The following is a 23,442-nucleotide window of genomic DNA, read 5'->3' on the forward strand; positions in this document are numbered from 1 at the left end:
AGCATTTGGGGGTCTCCCACAATGAGGGGGACAGAGCCTGCACTGGGCTGAAGGGCCCACGTGCTGCTATTCTGCATGCAGAGGACTTAAGACAGTATCCAGCTGGAGGGGGGGGGCACAAAGGCAGCCCATGCTGTGGCTCACTGATGGGTGCCATGTGGGATCAAGTAACAGGGAGGAGATGGTCAGGGACCCACAACTCAGATGGGTTCCTCCACCCAGTGGCAGCTTCCGGAGAGGTCCCGGGGCACATCCTTGTGGGAAACACTGCTGCCCCATATAGCCATTCTATCCAGAAGACAGGTTCCCTGGGGGCTCCCACGGCTGGAGAGTCCCCACAATCCCATCTGAGGCCCCCATGGATGACAGTGTAAAAGGTGACCCAATGACTGTGAATAGGATGGAGATGCCCAAGATCCTCCCATGTGCCGCACGTGTCCATCAGTTGCTGCCGAAACCTGGAAACGGCTGCCCTGCCCTGGGCCACAGTGGGAGTGCAGGGGCCTTGGTGGGAAACAGTAGGTCCCATCTGAAAATGAACCGTGTGCTCGAGGACCACGAAGGTCCTTGGCATCAGATAAGACCAGGATGGCCCTACCAGGCAGCTGGGGCCGAAGTAGCTCCTTGTGGGCCACCAAGAACCTGGCCCCAGGGGTGGGCATGGGGCCCAGGGGCATGGTGGCAGCTTCCCGACCCGTCACTCAAGATCCCTGTGCACTGTTGCAGGTGGCCGTGTGACAACGTATTAACATTGGACCGTGCTAATTTTGAGGGACACTTGGACTACTGTTTCAGGCTGTCATGAATGGTCTTTACCTGGCCCTGGTGCAGATGAGCCTCACTTGTCTAGGCTCCACCCTGGGGGCGGGACTGCTGGCCCCCAGTGCAGGCTCTCATCCTCAACTTGACCAGATAGTGCCAACCCCTTTCCCCAAATGGCATTCCAGCCTGTGCTCTGCCATCTGTGAGTGCTTCCGGCTCTACGTCCTCTCCACACTTACTACCACTGCAATGCTTATTTCTATCATTCTGATGGGCGTGCAGAGGTGTCTTGATGATTTTTTACTCTGATGAAGACACCAAGTATTTTCACCTATAGAAACTGTTTGGGCTTCTGCTTGGTGAAGCGTATACTCGAGTTTCTTGCCCATATTTCCATGGGGTTACCTGCCTTTATATCCTAGATGCTAGTCTTTTGTCAGTTAAACGTTGTGAATGTCTTCTGCCATTGTCTCACTTGTCTTTTTGTTTTCTTCATCATACTCTTTGATGAAGTAAAAGTCTGTTTTGTGGCAGTGGTGGTGGCACAATTTATCAGTCTTCTCCTTTGTAGTTAATGTTTTCTGTATTGTGTAGAAGAAATTCATTGTTCTTAATCATCACAAAGATATAAGCTTATATTATCACCTGAAAGCTTTCTAAATTTTATTCTTCATAAGTAGGTATTTATTATGCCCAAAGTTATGATTATTCTTTTGTTATGAAGCAGAAATCCAATTTCCTTTTTCTTTGTGAATATACAGTTGTTCCAGCACCATTTATTGGAGACCATTCATTCCTCCTGCTCTCTTAGGCTGCCTCAGTCATATACAGTGATCATAAAATCTAGTGTCTGAGCCAGAAAAAGTTAAGAATAAGAGGGTACTATTCAATTATGTCAGGACAACAGATGCATCCTGGGACTGTCCTGAGCAAACCAGGATGTGTGGCTACCCAGTCATATGACCAATGCTGACACGTGCACGGTGCTGTTTCTGGTCTACTGTCTGTCCCTGACTGAAGACCACCTGCCTTAATTAGTAGAGCTTTACAGACGGCTAGATGTCTGGTGGAGCAAGTCACTTCACTATGTTCTTAATCTTCCAGAAGTCTTGACAGTTCTTGGCCATATAAATTAGCTTGTGAGATTCCACCAAAAAAGCCTCAGGATTTAGACTGAGGTTGCACACCAGATCTACAGATCTATTGAGGTGGTTAGAACACTGGGTCTCCGGATCTGAGAGCACGGAGAATTGCTCCATTTATTCAGAGCTTCTTTGAAGGTGGTGTGCACTAATATTTCTATTATTTTCCTGGTGCGGCCAAGTCGATGAAAACGGTCTTACAAATTCTTTTTTGTAATATTTATTTCTTAAGTACTTGTTATTTTTCGTGCTCTTGTAAAAACCAGAAACCGCTACAGAAACGCAGAGATGGTTGGCCATTGAAAGGATCACACTAATGCTCCAGCAAGGTTTGACTTTAAATGGAACACATTTTTCTCCTCCTCATTCTTGAAACTACCCACCCCCTTCTCTTGCTTTTCTGTAGAATCCTTTGTTCTAGGAAGTTGGCATCAACACTCAGTAATGAGACTTGGATGGCCAGCGCCAACGCTGGTCATGAGACCACTATGGAGACATGAGGAACCCGGCTGGCAGGATGCACCAGACTCCTATCGAGGCTGCCCAGGCCCTGTATTTTCCTACGAAAGCCCTCAGCCTTTTCCCCGGAGTGGGTCTGCCATTCTGAAGGCATTAGCCTGCTACAGTGTCATTTCCCTGGCAAGGTAATAAACTATTGTTCCTCTTTATCCCCAAACTCCGTCTTCGTGTCACATTTTGGCTCCAGAGCAGAGATAGATTTTTGACAACGCACCTGCTTGTCGCTGGTATAAAAAACACAATTGAGTTTTGAATCTAATAACTGCTGAATTTTCTTATTATCTCTAATAATCTGGCTGCAGATTCTCTGGGGTCTTCCATGTGGACAGTCACATCGCCTGTGGGTGACAATCATGCCCTCCTTCCCAGAAAGGGAGACAGAAAGTACTGTTTGAGCAGAAGCCTGTATTTCTATCAGTCTAAAAGTACATCTGCAATGGGTCATAAACCTCAAACTTCTTTTTAGAAAATTTTATTTATTTATTTGACAGAGAGAGACAGCAAGAGAGGGAACACAAGCAGAGGAAGTGGGAGAGGGAGTAGCAGGCTTCCCGCTGAGCAGAGGGCCTGACGTGGGGCTCGATCCTAGGACCCTGGGATCATAACCTGAGCCAAAGGCAGATGTTTAACAACTGAGTCACCCACCCAGGCACCCCTCAAACTCTTCATAAGGCAAACAATTTAGTAGGGATTTAAAGGGATAATTCCAGGGAAAAATGAAGGGGAAACTCTCTGTTGAAATTAATTTACACATCATGTTACAAATATCCTACCAGCCACCTGGAATTTACTTTTAGGATAAATACTGGCTAATTATATGAAGCTAATTTGCAAAAGAGAAAGACCAACACCAAGCATACCTCTTCTTTTAAAAAATAATACCAAATAGGAACCATGTATATATACCTTACATATAATTGACAGTTAAAAGACTACAAGCCTGTTTAGAAACTTTACCTCAGTGCCCCCGGAAGTGAAGATTATGTCCTGAGGTTTCCCACCTATCATCTTCGCGACGTTCTCCCGAGCTGTGTCAATAATGTCCTTGGCCTTCCTACCTTGAGAAACCAGAATGAGAACTCATTAGTGTCACTCTACCAAGCCCAGTAAACACATGTTTAAAAGAATAACCAGACAGACATGGGGCGCCTGGCTGTCTTGGTTAGTGGAGTGTGTGACTCTTGATCTCAGGGTGGAGACTCCGAGCCTCATACTAGGTGTAGATGACTTAAAAATACAATCTTTAAAAAAAAAAAAAAAAAAAAAAAGAACCAGACACGCAGGAACAACTCTAAGTGGGCAATTCTAAGATGACCCATTGTCCCGTTAATGTGAACACAATAGGCCACAACCTAGGAATAAGCTGGAGAAGGGGCAGCAGCAAGATAGGAGCAACTCAGTGACACCTACTGAGACTTAGTAAGAAGTGGAAACAGATACAAGGGGGACGCGCGGGAACCCTAAAATCCCCAAAGACATGGGCTTCCTCTTACCGGATGCTACAGGAGAGGGGAAGCTGTGGCCATCTGCCTTGCTCCCCATTCATCAAGACAGGAGGGTGAAGGGATGAAATAATTTGCTTAAGATCACGCTGTAAAACAACAAAATAAGCAAAAAGAATGCTCGTGACTCCTCAACACAAGGCGCAGTGCTGCATGTCAGCGCAGGCCCCTGGGGGGCACAGGAGAGGCCCCTCCCACAGGGGCCAATCTGCCGTCCCACGGGGGCCACGCAGCCCAGCTGTGAGCTAGTTCCACCATCTGGCATGGATGAAGGGACCAAACTGTATGTGGCAGAGAAAGGAAGGTGCCAGGACGGGATCTATGACAATAACTCCATTCTTACTTGGTCTATAGACCCAACAGTCTTTGAAGTATGTTACTATTCAACCCTACTTGGAAGAAAAGAAAGGCACCAAACTACACACATTCTCTCTGCGGTTCCGTGCATGTGAATCACACCCCACTAAAGGTGTTGGAGGGGAAGGTCATACAGGGTGTGGACCCACGAGTCCTGGGAACATAAGCTACTGGAACACACAGAATCATGTCCACTGGGGACAGGTTAGAGAACTTCCAGAAATGACCCTGAGGTCACTCTTTTCATTTACTTACAATTTACATTTTCACTAAGATCTAAGGTCACTGGAAACAAAAGTGCACACTCAAGGAGATTGGAACATCTCATTAGAATGCTAATGAGATGCTGCCATTGGACTAACTTTCCATCTGTGAGCTGGGACAGTGGCCTTGTTCTTAGGTGTTTAGGAGTGAAGCTTCCTGTTTGCAACTTACTTCCAAATGATTCAAAGAAATGATAGATTCAGGTAAAGGAACTAAGTGCAGGTGTTCACTATACTATGATTTTAGCTTTTCTGCAGAGGTTACATTCTAAAATAAAACTTTGGCCCTAGGAGCTAAAATAAATAAACCAGCCATGGGATGTTTGCTAGCAATGGCTCTCCCCCCAACACCAGATACTAATTCAGTCTTTATCTTTTTAGCAAGTAATGTTCTCAGTTGAGGAAATCAGGATATGGCCTGAATGTCAGAGCAGGACCTTCCTGTCATGTTCGCAGGTTTGCTGATGGCACTGTCACGGGAGAAAGTCCCTTCTCTTACACATACACAGGTGCTTCCTTGTGATGGGAAGTATGCCCCTGCCCACAACTCATTCTCCAGGGTTCATGAAAAAGCAGTAAATTTAGAAAAACAAAGATCGAGGTAATATGGCAACTCCGTTGGATCTAGGTAGGAGACACACAGGTGTCTATTTTCTTACTCTTAAATTTCCGGAATGTTTGAAGTTGTTGGTGTTACTAAATGTAAAGGGTGGTTGGTAATTGTAACTGACATAAGAGAAGACTCTGAAATGTGCCTTTCAGGACATAAGAGGGAGAGTAAGGGGCACCCGTGGGTCCCATGATCCATTAAACCAAACCTCCTTCACTTGGCTGTTCTCACACCAGAGCCCCTCTACTACCTCCCAGTAATGGCCCGTTTCTCCTTTCCCATCTCCACCCTATTCCCGTTCCCTCTTGAACTCACTGGCAATCAGGTATTCTGGTCCCTGGATTCCCAAACCCACCCTGACCAAGGTCCCCGTGTGCCACATCCAGGTCTGCGCCTGCTCCCATGCCAGCAGCTCTCCCCCAGGACTGCTCCCTCCTCCTCTACGCATCCCTTGCTGGGCAGGGCTCCAGATCCAGATGGCGGATGGCCCCCTGCCCTGGCCAGCTCCTCGAATCCTCTTCCCCTCAGCAACTCCAGACTGATGACCAGCTTGGTGCTGCAGACTCTACTCATTCCACCTGGAACCCAGTAGATTATATACATGTATCTCCGGTAGACATCTGAAACTACACTTGCTCCAAGTTGAATACATGATTTCTCCCCCAAACTTGTTCCTCTTACCCTTTCCTATCTCAGTAAATGGCGACTCAGTCCTTCCAGGGGCCCAGGGCCAAAGGCTTTGGCTCTTGCCTTTCTCATACCCTGTTATCCAACCCCGCAGTAAATCCTGTAAGGCTCTGTCGTCAAAAATACCCAGAAGCTTGCCCCACCTCTGCACTGCCCGGCCACCTGCTGAGTCAGGGCCACGGCTGAAATATTCTAGCAGGCTCCCAACTCCACTGACCCCATCGTGGTCCATTCTCTAGGGAGTGGCTCAAGGAATGCCCTGAAAACACCATACCCTTTGTACCCTGTGCCTTATCCCTCATCACAACAGTGCTTGGCATGCAGGAAATACTCAACCAATATTGGCTGAATCAGCTGTTCTCAAAATGTCATCTGGGAGCCCTTGGGGCGGGGGCAAGGCACTTTTAAGGGTCAATCAAGTCAAATCGAGTTTCATAATAACACAAAAACATCATTTGTCTTTTTATTCTCATTTTCTTGAAAGTATAGAGTGAAGCCTTCCAGAGGCTCCCTGATGTGAGTATCACAACAGATTGGATGCAGAAGCTTTCAACCTGCTTGGGTCCTTGTGCTTAAGCTACTGTTACATGGAGGTTTCTGCATCTCATAGCAAAACAATAGATTCTCCAGATTTGCTCATACACAATTTTTCTTGAGAGGTGGGTATAAGAACCAAAGAAACCATACTGCGAATCAGGTTTCATAATATGGCTTTCCCCCTTGACCCAGATGCTGCTACTGTGTGTCTCGGTCGTTGCTGTAGTCTGCAGCACGGCTCTGACAGGGCCCAGAACTCCACTCCCGGCTTCAGCCTACTCAATGTGGTCAGTCCTTGACTCACGGACCCTGATGTTTTTTTCCAGATTTTTACTCTCACAAGCACAGCTGTGGTAAACATCTTGGGTATCTAAACTCTTTCCATGTGTTCTTAACATTTTTCCCTTAACTAAATTCTCCCAAAGGAATTATTATCATTATTAAATCATGGTATTGTGAAAATAATTAAATCAATCTATCATAAAGGTGATTTTCTTTCTTTTCTCTTTTTTTCTTCCCCTCCCCCCACTTCTACCTGAGTATTGAACGGTGAATTGCAGTGCATAGTTTAGTTATGGTTCTTAAAGAAATGAAGGCCATCAGGACAACCAGAAAGCCACTGACAGGTTTCATCAGGTCAGGAAGGGGAATTTTTCCTTCAGCATTATTCCTAAAGTTCTTTATAAGAAATGCTTTCTATTAGCATTTACTTGCCCTCTGTATTCTCAAGTTTAACGCATCAGGAAGTACAATTTTCCTAGAGGAAAAATTAGATATGAGGCAATGTCCAGAAGAATGGCCAAAACAAACATACCAAATAAACCAAGAAATAAGTTAATGAATGACTAGAACCTGATTTCGAAAAAGCTTTTAGTTATGAAGTTGTGAAATTCTTACTGTTTAAGATATGAAAACCCATGAACGTCTGTAAAGTTGTATATAAGTACTATTAAATCCTAGGGCTTCACAGCAGTGTCTGAAAGCTCTTTTAGTTCCTCACAATCCACAGTTACGACAGTTTATCTTAATTATCTCTGATAAGCATTAAGTAAGAAAGGGACAGCCAGCTGGCCATCTGAAAAACATAACGTAAATGGTGACATAAAACTACATATTTAGAGTAAATAATTTTCCATAACTGCCAATTTAATGATCTGTACTAAAACAAGAATAAATGAGAAATAAGAATTTATTATAATGAAAATAAAGAATTTTAAACTAATTTTCACTTAAAAAAAAAAAGGCCAGGGGGCGCCTGGGTGGCTCAGTGGGTTAAGCCGCTGCCTTCCGCTCAGGTCATGATCCCAGGGTCCTGGGATCGAGCCCCACATCAGGCTCTCTGCTCAGCAGGGAGCCTGCTTCCTCCTCTCTCTCTCTCTGCCTGCCTCTCTGCCTGCTTGTCATCTCTCTCTGTCAAATAAATAAATAAATAATCTTTAAAAAAAAAAAAAAAAAAAGGCCAGGATTATATGCAATCCTGATGATTTCAAAGATCTATTTTGCAAATTTTTCAAGGAACCACTGAGACAGATACATGAAAGGGTTTTAATTGGTACTGTTATTACAAATAGCTCTTAATAAGACATCTTTTTCATCTGGGCAAGGAGGATGGGGCAGTGTATTAAAAACGAAAGTTTATGCTATCAACAGGCTCCATGTTCAAATTTGGACTTCTCTGAAAACTAACCCACAAAAATTTTTACCTAAGGTTTGTATTTACAGAAAATCTATTCAAAAGCAAGTGATCACAGGTGGTGTACAATTTCTCTAAAACTGCCTCCACCCACCTCCCCCACATCTCCGGATCTGTGAGCACCTTCTAGGATTACCTGCTGGGTAAGGACTGCTGGGATTTCCCCAGGCTTCCCTCATGGCCTCGGTCATGGCCTGGATGACTTCTGGCTCAAGGGGGGTGGTTGCATTATAGTCCATATAAACTTTCCTGCTGGAAAGAAAACACAGATGTGCCTGTTATGGACAAGGAGATGGAGTATGGGAGCACAGCTGCACTCTGTCAGCTTAAGAGAGCAAACGTCGTCAAGGTCAAGATACTTTTCTGAATTAACACCACGCAGCATTCCACAAACTGCACTTGGACATCCCCAAATCTTCATGAATTATGGAAAAAATATGCGTAATTTCCAATAATCTAATATTTGCTAGTTTCCTTTATATAATCGCTAGACCATCCACTTAGATTTTCTTTTTTTTTTTTTTTTTAAGATTTTATTTATTTATTTGACAGAGAGAAGGAGATCACAAGTAGGCAGAGAGGCAGGGGGAAGCAGGCTCCCTGCTGAGCAGAGAGCCCTATTCGGGGCTCGATCCCAGGACCCAGAGATCATGACCTGAGCCAAAGGCAGAGACTTTGACCCACTGAGCCACCCAGGCGCCCCTCCATTTAGATTTTCAAAAGTTCTTTCCACCCCTTGGTAGGATCAATGGCCCCTGAGCCTCAAAGTCTCCCCAAGGGCTCTGAAGGACAGATCGGCTCCTTGCCTCCAGACGGAAGGAGGGGAAAACATGAGCACTTAGGGAGCTGCACCTTCCCGAGGGCTTCCTAACTTCATTGGTAGTTTTTCTTTATTTCTCTATAATCTCTGGGCTGGTGGAAGGCTCAGGTGATCTAGGCACCCATTCCTGCCCACACCCTCCTCTTTGCTCCCTGACCCTGGGCAGGCCTACTTCTCCCCTCCCACTTTCAGTTTCCAGCACCTGGCATGACCGCGCCCCCACCCCACTTTCCTTCTTAGGTCTTTGTTGCCTCTTGACTTTCTTGTGAAGCTCCCTGTAGCTCTAAGTAAAATTAGAGCCCCCAGTCCCCTTCCTCCTTCCTCTGTCTCTCCATGGTACTCCTCAGTGTGTGATACACTAGACTCTGGCCCTGTTTACCACTGCTGGCCTTAAGAGAAAGTCATACATCAGCTCCAGAAGCTCACAGGCTTTGTTTCCCTCACTGCTCTGTCACTTACACTGAGAACAAGGGCTGGCACACAGCAGGGGCGGGATTTACTAAAGAACAAAGTGTCACAGAAAAGCACAGCTCCTGAAAGATTTTTACCAATATCAAAAACCTTCAGAAACTTCCATATATATATATATATATATATATATATATATGTATATATATATGTATACATATATATATATAGATGATATATATATATCAAAAACCTTCAGAAACTTCCATATATATATACACACACATTATCTATATATATGTATACACATATGTATACACACATATGTATATATATACATATGTATATATATATATGGAAGTTTCTGAAGGTTTTTGATATATATATATTTAAAATCAGTATATTTAAAATATATAAAATCAGTAACAATGTTTAAACAGATCCACGTGAAAATTCAAATACAATTACCAACCATGGCTGTTAAAAGTTCTTTTTTTCCCCCTACCACAGAGTGTTTTATTTATTTTTAAATATTTTATTTATTCATTTGACAGAGAGAGAGCAGAAGCACAAGAGTCGAAGCAGGAGGCAGATGCAGGCTCCCCACTGAGCAGGGAGCCCAATTCGAGGCTCGATTCCAGGACCCTGGGATCATCACCTGAGCCTAAGGCAGATGCCTCACTGACTGAGCCGCCCAGAGCCTCCAAACCACAGTGTTTTTATGAACACCTTGTTCATAGCTGTCCAAAGTCACCTGATAGGTTTAAGGCTGTGGGAAGTTAGACTGGCCATGGTTGGCCACTCTGGCATTGGGAATCTCCCAGTCCCGCTGTGACTTAAATCTGCATGCGCCCTTAATCTTGCTTTCACTTCCTACAGCACCCCACATTTCCTCAAGCTACTCGGGTCTGCTCAGTGACTGCAGTTTGTCAATCTGCTGGCAGACTGAAACATTTATGCCTTGAATTTCAGATTAACGTTTTATAGATAACTCTGCTCCATGACTTGCTTCCTCCTTAAAATGCTCTAATACTGAGAGGCTCAACTCTACTATGCTCAAAACCAAAATATCATAAAGAGGTATGGTGAATTTCCTCTCCACTCCAGTCTCCCTCAGGGGCTTTTGCCCAGCTCCCTTTGCTCAGGCTCAACCAAAGTTGACTGCCTCATCTAAAAAATGTTCAGGTTTCGGCCTGGACCCGAATTTTAAAGACACACTCATCACTCAGGTTCAGGCAGAGGGGACTGCCAAAACAGAGGAAGCAACGTCTCAGCAACCAGAAAATGCACAGCTGCAGCGGGCTGAAGACACAGTGTGCACTGGAAGGCCTCCCTGCCTACCTTCCCACTGTCCCCGCGGCTCAGGCCGGAGCCTGGGGGCATCGGCTTCCGTCCCCCCTTTCCCGCACCAATGCACCAGCCAGACCTGCGGCTTGCGTCCGGGTACTCGCACTGCTCCGGCCCGCACGCCGGGCCGCACCACCGCCCTCCTAGATTTTACAAAGATGTCCGGGGTGCCCCTGCTTCCTCACCTGTCCCGCACCCACCCGCCCCTAGAACGCACCGCGAAGTGCGTCCCGAGCTCCGGGGCTCTGCTCCCTGACCGCAGCCCCGCCAAGCCCGGCCGCCCACGTCCGCAGGCTGGGTTCAAGCCCAGGGGCCTGCGCAGCGACTGTTCCCCTGCCCCGGCCGCGCATCCCCGGACGCCATTTCGGCGGGACCCCTGCCCCGGCCGCGGCCCGGCTCCCACCCGCCGACCAGCACCGCATTCCCGCGCGGGACGCTCAGGCCTGCGGTGACCGCCAGCTGGCGACCCCTCCGGGCGGGACCCCTCCCGCGGACAGACCACCGGGCCCCACCAGCCCCCCGCCCCCGGCCTCCCCGAGCCGGGCACCCCTAGCCCCGCAGCGCCTGGAGGGCTTCCCAGAGGAGGGCGCCGGCCGCCTCCCCATCACGGAGCACACCTGCCTGGCGGGCTCTTCTCTCCGCGGCCGCGGGGATGACTCGCTGCCCGCTCCCGCGCGTCCCTGCCGGGCGCCGCCGCCGCCGCCTCCATCCCGACCAGCCCGCGCCCAGTGCCGCGCGGACCCACCGAACGCGCGGGTCTCGTGGGGGTGCGCCTCCCCGAGGCCCGGAAAGGGGCGGGGCCGCGAGCTACGGGCCGCGTCCGGATTGGCTGCGCTGCGCACTCTGGCCAATGCCGGGGGTCCGGCCCCGGCGGATGGCGATTGGCTGCGCGCGGTCAGGTGACGGGGGCGCGTCACTGGGGGCGAATCAAGGAGGTCCGGGAGGCGGGATGCGGCACGGAGCGCGGACAACTCGGGAGCCCGGACTCTACCCGGAGCCCAGGCCCCGAGCGCTAACGCCCAGGCTGCCCGGGGTCGGCCCTGTCGCGGCGTGCTTGCGGCGGCGGGAGGCGGGTCTGCAGAATTCGGGGCGTGGGGGACGCGCAGTCGGCGGAATGGGCGCGGGAGCTGAGGAAGGGGTGTCGGGGCCTGGTGGGGCCGAGGAGCGGGGAGGGGGCTCCGTGACCCGGGCGGCGGGCGCGTGGGCTGCTGCTGCACGCGGCCGACAGCCGCGAAGTCAGCTGTGCACGGGCCGGCCCTAACGGAGCCCTGAGCACGTGCACCTTGGTGCGCACGTTCACGCTTCCCTAATTTAATCCCGGGAACATCGAGTGCGCGCCGTTAGTAGGACATCGAGGGGCACAAAAGTGGAGCGTCTGGCCCGAGTTCACGCGGTAGTGAAGGAGTCAGAATTTGAATTCAGGACTGCTTTGCCAAGATGTTGAGTTTTATTCAGCTTTTCGAAGACTTTCTCGGTTTGATCCCCTGCTGGGGTCCAGAAATTGTCTCTTCCAGCTCTGCAAGTCTCTACCTTTCTGGGCTCCTTATTTCCTTTCATTCTTGGTTGCAAACTGAGCTCATGTCAAATGTAGCCAGAGCAAAGGACTTTTTTTTTTTTTTTTTTTTTTTTTTTTAAGATTCATTGCCAGAGAGCAGGAGGAGGGGCAGAGGGAGAGAATCTCAAGCAGACACGGTGCTGCGTGCAGAGTCCAAGTTGGGGCTCCATCCCACGGCCCTGCGATCACGACCTGAACCAAAACCAAGAGTCCACACTTAACCCACCTGGCCACCCAGGGCCCCAAGGACACACGAAAATTTAAGAAGCAAAGAGGTACACGGAGCTCAAGGACAATCCAAAAGAGGAGGAAAGGAAAGGGAATTAAGAAAGAATGTCCAAGGGGCGCCTGGGTGGCTCAGGTCATGATCTCAGGGTCCTGGGTCCTGGGATCGAGTCCCGCATCGGGCTCTCTGCTCAGCAGAGAGCCTGCTTCCCTCTCTCTCTCTCTCTCTGCCTGCCTCTCCGACTACTTGTGATTTCTCTCTATCAAATAAATAAATAAAATCTTAAAAAAAAAAGAAAGAAAGAAAGAATGTCCAAGAACAGATGAGAGTGTAAAGTGCAGCCGAGAGGACGTGTGGCAAGTGTCTACCTTATACGAGGATTAGGAGGCTCTGATGGATTTAGTTCAAGAAATTTTAGTATGGCAGTGGGGAGAGGGCAAAAGAGTGTGCAGTGAGTTGAGGGATGAACAGAACATGAAAGAATGAAGAATATGCTCAGCCTTTTCCCAAAGGCTGAGAAGGGAAGGAGCCAGAAAGGGGGGTACAAGATTAAGGGAAATATTTGAGGGCCTGAATGTGTTTATATGCTGAAGGGAGGTAGCTGACAAGGACACTGGAGGTAAGAGTCAAAGCCCTGGAAGCATTGAGAAGGCATGGGATTAAGAGCAAAAGTGGGGGGCACCTGGGTGGCTCAGTAGGTTAGAGCCTCTGCCTTCGGCTCAGGTCGTGATCCCAGAGTCCTGGGATCGAGCCCCACATCGGGCTCTCTGCTCAGCGGGGAGCCTGCTTCGCCCCCCCTCTCTCTGCCTGCCTCTCTGCCTACTTGTGATCTCTGTCTGTCAAATAAATAAATAAATAAAATTAAAAAATAAAAGAGCAAAAGTGGGTGGGGGAATTTTAAAGTAGGGGGCAGGTTTCATTCTCTGAATCTGCAGGGGATGGGAGCTGGAGGGCCCCCAGGGACAGCCGACAAAGTGATTCATCTCAAGCCCTTCTTGGACCAATTTGGCAGTAGTTAGAGAGTCTGTGTTTCAGGGTGGAGATAGTAGTAGTGGAGTCAGAGAGACAGATAGTGCCCACGTGGCTGGTGAGACACCTGGAAAGAACAGAACACCTGCGAACAGAGGACTGGCTGCGGAGGCAACAACTGTCCTCACTCTGACTAAAAGCAGCATCTGGTGCAACAGGCAGCAGCCACCACCACTATTCCAGGTGGACTGGTCAAACAGGTGCAACAGAAGACCGGAAGGATGTCTTAATTATGGAGATAAGTGCTCAATAAAGACCAAACATTTGAGGAATGCTATCTCCCTGAAAACAAGATAGTGAGTACAACCAACAAATCAGGCCTGAGGGCAAAGACAGTAGCATCAGCAGAGTAAATTTTTAATAGAGGAAACTCCATAAGGAGGTAAATGGCTGGTTTTGTTAAGGTAGTTAGTAAAAAACAAATTTAAAAAACACGTTGGACAAAAACTATAATCAAGTTTTATAAAATCAGTAGAGTTGCTGGGGGTTGGCAGGAGGGAAGAAGGAATAGAACACAGAATTTTTAGGCTGTGAAACTATTTTGAATCATAGAGGCATACCTTGTTTCATTGTTCTTACATTTTTTGTGCTACTCAGATAATGGGATTTTAACAAATCGGAGGTTTAAGATTTCCATGGAGGACGTCACTGCAGAGGGGCTGCAAACAGCAGGAGAACTGGAATTCCAAGTGGAGCCCGTAGATGGGACCGAATCGCGGCAATCCTGTGATTGAACATGAGGGAGGAGGCGTCGCTTCCTGGGGCCGAGCAAAGAAAGTGGTTTCCCAAGACGGAATCTAGTCCTGGTGACGATGCTGTGAAGACCGTTGAAGAGACACCAGAGGGTTTAGGATATCATGTCCACTCAGGTGCTAAAGTGGTGGCAGGAAGTTCTCCTGTGGGTGAAATGCTATCAAACAGCATCACGTGCGACAGAAAAATTGAGAAAGGAAGTCAATTGATGGGCAAATCGTTGTCTCAATTTAGGAATCTGACACAGACACTCCAGCCGTCAGCAGCCACCACCCTGATCTGTCAGCGGCCACAGACATCGAGGCGTGACCCTCCTCCAACGAAAGGACTACGACTCGCTGAGAGCTCAGGTAATGGGTAGCATTTTTTAGCAATAAGGTAATTTTAAATTAAGGTATGTACAGTTTATTTAGACTTAATTCTATTGCACACCTGATAGACTACAGTACTGTGTAAATGTAACTTTTATATACAGTAGGAAAGCAAAAGCTTCATTTGAATTACTTTATTGTGATACTTGTTCTCTTGTGGCGTTCTGGAACAAAACCAGCAATATCTCAGAGGTATGCCTGTACTATCATAATGGATACATTTTAGTATCTATTTGTGAAAACAGTTCACACTAAGTGTGAAACCCCAGTGAAAACTACTGACTTCAGGTAATAATGATGTGTCAGGAAAGACTCATCAGCTGTAGCAAATGTTACATCTGTGGGATGTCTACAGTGGGAGAGGTTGTACATATAGGGGGCAGGTTACATGAGAACTCTACTTTCCACTCAGTTTTGCTATGAACCTAAAAACACTCTAAAAAATAGTCTATTTTGGGGGTGCCTGGGTGGCTCAGTGGGTTAAGCCTCTGCCTTTGGCTCAGGTCATGATCTCAGGGTCCTGCGATAGAGCCCCGCATTGGGCTCTCTGCTCAGTGGGGAGTTTGCTTTTCCCTCTCTCTCTGCCTGCCTCTCTGCCTACTTGTGATTTATCTGTCAAAAAAAGAAATAAAATCTTTTTAAAAATAATCTATTTTTAAAGGTTTATTTATTTATTTATTTATTAGAGAGAGAGAGCACAAGTGGGAGGCAGGGGCAGAGGGAGAAGCTGAGCAGGGAGCCCTATGTGGGACTCAATCCCAGTACTCTGGGATCAAGACCTGAGCCGAAGGCAGATGCTCAACTGATTGAGCTACCCAGGCACCCCAATAAAGTCTATTTAAAAAAAAGAAAAACAATAAATGGGAGGAATAGAATAGGCACAAGGAGAAACTTAGTGAGCTGAATGCCTGAGCATAAGAATTCTTTTAGATTATTCCTCAAAAACACAGAGGGATAAAAAATTTGAAAGAAAAGAAAAATCTATCCAATACAGTGATTTTCAACACAGGGTGACTTTTTCCTCCAGGGCACATTCGACAATGCCTAGAAATAATTTAGTTGTCGTAACTGGGGATAGGTGCTTCTGGGATCTAGTGAGTAGAAGCCACTAACATCCTATGATGCACAGGATTGCCCCCAAATGACAGATTATCTGGCCCACAGTGTCACAGCACTGAAGGTGACACCCTGGTGTGGTTCTACATTGCCATTCGTATTGTATTCCGTCTGAGGACGTCATTCAGAATTTCTTCTAGTGCTAGGCTGCTGGTGCAGCTTTCAGTCTTTGCATGCATGAGGACAGTCTTTATTTTGCCTCCATCTTTCATACTTTCCCTAAAGAATTTTAGCTTGACTATTTTTTTTTAAGATTTTATTTATTTGAGAGAGAAAGCACTTGCTACACAAGCAGAGGGAGGAGGCCAAGGGAAAGAGAGCAGACTCCCCGCTGAGCAAGGAGCCCAATGATGGACTCAGTCCCAGGACCCCAGGATCATGACTTGAGCCAAAGGCAGACCCTTAGCGGAGTGGCTCACCTGGGCACCTCTGGAGTTTTTTTTCTTTTAGTAAAGATGTTTCTCCATTTTCTCACTTGCATTGCTTCCAATGAGAAACCAGCTGTTAACCTTCTTTTTCTTTGTGCCTCTTGAGCATCATGTGTCTTAATTCTGGCCCGATTTTCATAGTTCTGCTCTGTCTGATTTAAGCAATTTAGGGTGTGATTTGGTATGAAGAGTGGGTTCCATCTGTGTCCCAGACATTTCATCTTTCATGTTAGGAGATTGTAATGTAAGTTCTGTGTAAATTTTTCATTTTAGCGGGCAGAGGTTTGGTGGCCAGAGGTTTTTGGGGCCAGGGGCTCAGTGTGGGATTCCTTTGGCAGGTGCTGTCTGGCTTCCCTGGTGCCTCTGGGCAGGGGTTGGGAGTCTCAGACTTACTGAGATAGAGGCTTCTGGGCTGGGCTGCTTGTGGCAAGTTCTGGATTTTTATTTTAATTTTTTTTTTTGTATTTTTATTTTCTAAAGATTTATTTGAGAGAGCTTGCACACGTGTGTGAGCAGGGGAAGGGGAAGAGGGAAAGGGAGAGAATCTTAAGCAGACTCCATGCTAAGTGCAGATCCTGACACAGAGTCCTGTCCCACGACCCTGTGATTGTGATTTTAGCTGAAATCAAGAGTTGGATGCCTAACCAACTGAGCTACTCAGGTGATCCAGGATCTGGATTTTAAAAACTCCTCTTTGTCTTTGTTCTGGGACACAGTTCATTTGAAACAACTTGATCCTTTTAAGGCTTGCTTTCCAGACACTTAGGTAGGACTAGTGCAGCCATGAGCTTCTATTTTCTCATTACCAAGCTCATCCCTCTCCAGCACACTGCAGATCACAAATCCATTGCAGCTCATGGGAACGTGAACTATTCCTGGCCTTCTGTGAACTCCAGGAGTCATTTTCTCTTATCCTATTGGGTGATACTCTTCCCCATCCGCAGGCAGTTTCCTCAGGGGCACCTGCTGGTTGGTCTCCAAGGGATGCTCTGGAAGGATCCCACTGCAGGTCTCCAGAGCGGGTTCTCTGTGCGGCCTTCTCTGCTGGGAACTCTAGGTACTCTGGCCTTCCTACATCATTAGTTCCATCTCAAGGTCAGTGCCTGCTGGGTTCCACCTGGGCCTCCCCTTCCCTGGTCCGAGCCAGGCGGGTCTCACTCTAGGTCTCACTCAGGGATCGCTGTCCTGCTTTGCCTCTGTCTGACATCAGAAAACTATAGTTCTTTCTCTGTTTTTATTTATTTATTTATTTATTTTTTGCTTTTTGAAATAGGAGGGTTCCCCAGCCCTGTTACCCCATCTTAGGCTAGTACAAGTGTCCTTTCTGTTCTCTTGCTTCCGATGGCTCCTCTTTGTCATTCTCTTCTGCACACTGGAAGAATCCATCAAATGTGTCCCCACACCATCATCTCTTTTTCCAGCATCTGCCCTGCCCTGCGGTGGAGATGTTGCAATGGCTATGGTTTCATCCTGTTGTCCTTTCATTTTAGCCTGTTGTCCCCTTAAGACTTTCTGATTCCAACTGAAAAGGTGCAATTCACTGCATTTTCCTAAATATGTGGTTTTCTTCCCTGAAGTCTCTTTCAATCCTACACACTCCACTTCCAATGTCCTGTTCATCCTGCTTGGTATTATTTCTTCTCTACAGAATCTTTCCACAGAATCTTTCCAGCTTCCTCAGACTGTTCGGACTTGGCATGTGCTGATGGACAGAGGCAGCAGGTGCCCCCCACAGCTCTTGCCTTGCTGAATGGCATGCCCAGCTCCTGGTGACAGGACTGTCTTGAGCAGACTCGCCAGTGTACTTCTGCTCCAAAGCTCCTGGAGGATGTACTCCATGTGAGTGATGGCATTGTACTAAGCTCTTCAGTTACTGCGGGATGGCTAAGGTCCTGTGCATCTCATGCCACCTGACACCTGGGACAGGCAGTACTGCATATGGAAGCCTGGGCAGGACAAGGATGCCCCGGGAACTGCCCATCTGCCTGTAAGGTAGGCTTCCCAGTGGCGGCACCACATGACCTGAAGCATCTTGAAAGGATACGCAAGACAGCTGTGGAGCTCATCACAAGGCGTGGAAGCACTGAGGCCAGGCAGGGTCATCAGGGCAGGGCTGGTGGAGTGGACAGGTGACCAGTGACAGTGTGCTCCTACGCTAAGCACTGGGGGCTTATTCTGGAGGCAATGGGAAGATGTGGCTTGGTGAAAGCCCTCTGGCGGCAAGGTGGGGTGGACGTGGAGGCCATCCCACCAGTTTGTCCTGGTCTCACTGGCATGTCGGCCAGGTCTCCCTGTCGTGCTGCTCTCCTGCATCAACTGTGGTGTTTTACATACCTCACTGACTGGTCTGGCAAGGCGCACAGCAACCACAGTGGGATCCATGCTCACTTCCACCTGCTCCGGATCCATCCAGAACCAGCCCAGGGAGACAGGTTGTCTCTTCTCAGACTCACTTGAGGCTGAAATGCCTCAGGAACAGGATACCGGCTCTTCACCCACGGGACAGCCCCCACCTTATGGCTCCTCAGCCTCACCCTGGTTAGGAGTGGGGGGTGGAGGGAAGGACACAGGTGAATGGGGCTCATGAGGTTGGAATGAATTTTTAAAGAGATGTTTGGGTACCATCTGACGAGTACCACGTGGTGTGCATGGGAGTGGAGTGGGGAGCCAGGTCAATGCGGTCTGACCCCAAGAGGATAAAAACCCAATACCAGAAACTGCACCAAGACGAGTCAATCCTGTGAGGCCAGAGACTGAGCAGACTCCCTCTGAGCGGGAAGGAAACACTGCTGGGTGTGAACTATGGACCAGTGGCTCGACGGGGAGGCCACACCAGGGGCTATGCCATCCATGGGTACAGTTCTCCCGGCCAATGGCCCCTGACAAGTAATTACCGCACCCGCCCTACCGTGCTGGGGCCCGGAACCTGGTCTCTCCTCCAGCACTGGGAACATTTGGGCAAGCTCTTCTTCCAGAGGGCCCTGACATAAGACAAAAAGTGAACTTATTGAAGAACTCTGGCTCAGTGAACTTGGCAATGAATGAATTGAGCCCTAGGTGGATTAAGAAATGAATGAGCCCTAGGTGGATTAAAAAAAGATTATAATTCAGTCCTTTATACAGTTTAACATGAATAAATAGACATTCTTAACAAAGTGAGGTCCCCAGATGCCTTCATCACTGTTTTTTTTTTTTTTTTTTTTTTTTTTTTTTTTATCACTGGGCTTTTTGAAGAAATTTTTTCAAACCACAATTCTTTCAATTCATCAGTTTTGGTAACCCACGGAAACCCAGGGCATGAGTGGGGCCTGTGCACCCACTGTGAATTAGCCGCTGTTACTTTGAGGGAGGAAAGGGGAGTAACAGATGCTCTCATTTTACAGGTTCTTTGGCAAAGGGAAAGGAAAAAACGTTATTTTGCTAAGACTATTAGCATTTTGCTAGACACACTTTCATGAAGAATAATGAACTTATGGCAAACCTGACTTTCCAAGGAGAAACATTTTTAAGTGGATGAAGTGAAAACACTCCTGGAATAGACTGTACTTGCTGGAAGAGTTTCATTAAAGGCTGCAATTGGTGGCTAACCAGTTTTACAAATGGTTGGAAGTTTACATTAAAAAAATTCTGGTAGATTCTGATATATCTGCAACAAGTCTGATTTTGTAGGAATTTGCGATTTTTTTTTCACATTAACTTCTTCAAAGGCTGTGAGAGGTAACAGAGCAACCCTAGAGAACAGCGGGCGTGTCCTTTGAACAAGTTTAATAGATCTTTCAGATGGCCACTGCCTGGAGTTTGTTTGCCCTCTGGGATTTTTTGTTATTGTTGTTGTTGAACTCCGGAGCCCAGCAGAAGGGCTGTTCCATCTGTTTCCGATGCCATCGGAGGAAGGAATGCTGGCTCTGCTGCCAGGTGGCCCAGGACTCTGTGGACTGGTCTGGCTGCAGCCAAGACCTGACTAGCATGCTTTTGCCTCCCGTACCCATGACGGTGTGGAAGTTTGGCAGATTAAGGGCACAGGAAATATGAGACGTTTAAACTAATAAATAGCAAGGTATATATTCCTTTTAAAGACTGTATGTTCAAACTATTTTAGCTCCTGTAAATGCTCTACCAGCTCTCTGCAAAGCTTTCTCATTTACTTCTGTCACACGACTGCTTTAGCAGGTGCCAAACCTGGCTTCATCTGCAATGGCAGAAATCACGAACAGCCCTCTGAGCCTGTCAGTGCTTGTAAATGATAGTAGATGAAACAGGGGTCTTGTTAAACAGAACCCAAGGCACTGCCCCGAGCCAGAGCTCTGCCAACACTCCAAATACAGTGAATGAAAACACAGATGAGAAGCAAGGGACACAGACGCGTTAGCACTTGACACTGGAGCCATGCACTTGCCCCAGCTCCTTATGAAGACTTCGAAGGGAGGTAATTTGCAGGTGGTATGCTTGAGGGAAGGGGAGATGTGAGCCTTTCCTTCTGACAGGTCTATCCTGGAACTGTTTCCTCCTGAGTACGCCTGAAAAACATGCTGCCGACCCATCAAATTCTAAGCAGCAGAGTTATGGGGACACAAGTGGACATCGGAGAAATCTTGGGAGCTTCACATCCCAAGGGCCTGCTCTACTCCTGTCTGGCTCAGTATACCCATCCTGGGAAGAGGAGAAATCTACTATCACCGGGCTGGTGGAACACATGAACCAGAAGCTGAAGTATCCTTTGGCCTGAGTGGGGAGGAGACCTCAAGAAACCAAAAAGTCCTGGAAATCAGGGTTCTGCAGCCACTAAAAGATGCTATGCCGCTCCCCCCCCTCCCCCCCGGCCAAGTAGGCAGCACAACATCAGTTCTCTGCCTCAATGGGCCAGGCTGGATGGTGTTCTTAACAAGATGGGGTAAGGGGCAAGGCTCTGAGGGATTTCCATTGGACAGAGAGGGATGATTCTGTCACACAGAGAGGTCATTTTTGAAGAATTGCTAGATCTCTGATAAGCAAAGTTATTTGTCTATCAGAATCCAGAACAGCTGTCCCTTCCATTCCTTTACCTACAACGCCCGTTATTTCCATTCACCCATGGGCGCTGACATCACTTCTTCACCTCCATCTGCACCGACAGCCGTGCAGCCTGGGAGCTTCCCCAACAGCTGTGAGGGGCGTCAGGACTCAGGTATGTGGGCAAGCCAGCTGCTGGTTGCAGACCTACCGAGCAAAGGCCAGCCCTGGGTCCAGCTGACCAGGTTCCTGGTGAGCACCAGACAGCTCCAATTAAAAGTGTCTCTCGCAGGCTTTAGGAGGGGAGATTACTGTTGTCTTCTCACAGGCCCTGAGCCTCCAAGAGGCCAGTGTGCCCTTGATCCAGCCCCACTCTTCCTGCTCTGTGCACTAGTGTGGCCCATCAATCAGCCCCCCCCCCCCCAATCTAATGGGTACAATTCCTTATTACAAATGGGAAGCACAACATATATTCCTTCCCTGCCATCTCCAGGAAGACCGACCTCATAATCAGACTGTATTACAAATTAAGAACAATCATCCAGACTGGGCAGATGGAAGACGGGGGAATCCAGAGGTCAAAGGAGGCTGTCAGTGAACTTGAGTGCGCCAGGCAGGCAGCAGGTGAAAACCATACAAACATTTATTTTGCATTTGATTTCACTCGTCCAGATGTCTAAATGCTGGAGTAATCCATCTGCCTCCTTAGTTTTCTTACCCAGCATGGGCCTGCTGGAATATGGATGGCTACGTGCTGCTGCTGCTTCTGATTCCTGGCCCCCAGACCGCCCGGAACCACAGCAGTCTCAGAAAGCCACAGGTACTGTCTCAGTGACTTCACACAAGTGGCTGATTACTGAGGTATCCCTCCTGTCCCTCAGTACATGAGGCTCTGACTCTCTGGCATTGCCCACTGGCTCACAACCACAAGACTGCTGTGGAAACACCAAGTCCCTGGCTGGTCTGGGTTCCCACCAGTTTCCTCTGGGCAGCATGTGAGAAAGGGCTCCCTGCCTTTTTCCTTTCCTTTTTCTTTTTCAGGTATCATCCAGATCTAGCTTCCAAGGGTTCCAAGACTTCCTCATCCCATCTGGACCCAAAAGCAAGAGCTGATTTTTAAAAGTCAAATTCTTGTTTCATTTGGACAGAAGGAATAATGTATCTTTCATATTTTCTTTGTATTTCTCTTCAATAGTTGCTTGACCCAATATCTGTCTGCTCTATACAATGAAAATACAAACTAAATGAGAATAGAAAAAAATAATTAAAGCATTAAATTGTACAAATTACAAATCTGTTCCAAAATATACTTACATTAAATAAAATACGCATTTCAGTAAGAGATCTACAGTGAATGACTATGCATTCTGGGAAGCTTCACAACATCTAGGCAGGGCCAACATCCGTGGGAGGAGCTAAGAGAATGTGCATCCAATCACAGTATGTAGCAGGTTTCTTATTGCCCCTCTGCGAGCTACACTGAGCAGCACATCATCAGCATCACTTGTGCAGGGAAGGACTTTGGGAAAAGGGGGAGAAGCAAGCGCTAGCCTCAATTCTGAGTTCGTTACAACTTTTCAGGAATCTCATCAATAGCCTATACAGTACAGTTTCCAAAAAGTAAACATGTTAAGGGAAGCAGACAACTCTTTAGAACCCCAAACACATTTTCTTGCTGTATTTATGTTGGACTCTCCATCTACAATGGGCAGTCGTGAAGAGGTTCTTCCTTGGGACAGCATGGTCACAGGATGTGGATGACCCTGTGGGTCTGAGGGGAGCACGAGGACTGGGGAGGGGGAGCTCCCTCTTGGATGAGATTGGAGACAAGCCTACACACAGTCCACAGCCCCACCGTCTCCTCCTCCTATCATCTGGCATAACGCTTCATGTAGTCTTCCACTTTATTCCGGAAGTCCTCCTGTGGAGCGAGAGGGATCACAGAGAGAAGCAAGAAGGGAGAGCGAGTTAGCGAGTGAAACACAGAACAGAACAAGTAGGACCCGCCCAAGTCAAGAAGCCACTGTGAGCTCTCCAGAGCATAGGAAGAACTTGGCCTCCAACCCCCACCCCACCTCCCACCCCCTAGCCACCAAGGCTGCAGGATAATCAGAAGCCCAAGGAGCCCGATGCCCTCTCCCTACGACTCCAGGGGCCTGCTATGTGCAGGAGGCTGTGTGCACGCCATGAGGCCACTGTGCTGGGAGGGCTGTGGGTGGGGACCCAAACACAGAAGCTCTGAATGGAAGGCAGTCTAAGACCCTTTATTTTACAAATGGCGAAAGTGAGGGCCAGAGTGTGGTGTCAAGGTGGCAGTGTAGGTCAAGA

At 47.8% G+C, this 23,442-nt stretch overlaps 2 protein-coding genes and 1 long non-coding RNA gene across 13 annotated transcripts in view; 1 reads left to right on the top strand and 2 right to left on the bottom strand.

Annotated features, from left to right (window-relative positions):
* The window catches only part of SCLY (selenocysteine lyase), a 32,210-nt gene extending 20,780 nt beyond the window's left edge, over positions 1-11,430 (bottom strand). The window contains exons 1-3 of one of the 7 annotated variants that reach the window (XM_059167565.1): positions 11,265-11,430; positions 8,209-8,324; positions 3,381-3,481 (exon numbers count right to left, since the gene is read on the bottom strand). In XM_059167565.1, coding sequence (XP_059023548.1) covers positions 3,381-3,481; positions 8,209-8,324; positions 11,265-11,356 — 309 coding nt within the window. In that variant the 5' untranslated portion in view covers positions 11,357-11,430. Of the gene's footprint in view, positions 1-3,380; positions 3,482-3,916; positions 4,015-8,208; positions 8,325-11,264 lie in introns of those variants that run through there. The other 6 variants (XM_059167560.1, XM_059167559.1, XM_059167563.1 and 3 more) reach the window with 6 other exon arrangements.
* Positions 11,431-11,793: 363 nt separating this feature from the next.
* Positions 11,794-22,359, top strand: LOC131827284 (uncharacterized). Its single transcript, XR_009351960.1, has 5 exons — positions 11,794-12,477; positions 14,055-14,560; positions 17,774-17,964; positions 20,610-21,738; positions 21,824-22,359. It is a non-coding gene; the product is annotated as an uncharacterized LOC131827284 (long non-coding RNA).
* Positions 19,211-23,442, bottom strand: part of UBE2F (ubiquitin conjugating enzyme E2 F (putative)) — a 57,902-nt gene continuing 53,670 nt past the window's right edge. For 2 of the 5 annotated variants that reach the window (XM_059167569.1, XM_059167568.1), the window contains exon 10: positions 19,211-23,035. In XM_059167569.1, coding sequence (XP_059023552.1) covers positions 22,985-23,035 — 51 coding nt within the window. In that variant the 3' untranslated portion in view covers positions 19,211-22,984. The remainder of the gene's footprint in view (positions 23,036-23,442) is intronic. The other 3 variants (XM_059167570.1, XM_059167567.1, XR_009351959.1) reach the window with 2 other exon arrangements.

This window comes from Mustela lutreola, chromosome 3 (assembly GCF_030435805.1).
Source record: "Mustela lutreola isolate mMusLut2 chromosome 3, mMusLut2.pri, whole genome shotgun sequence".
NCBI classification, from domain to species: Eukaryota; Metazoa; Chordata; class Mammalia; order Carnivora; family Mustelidae; genus Mustela; species Mustela lutreola.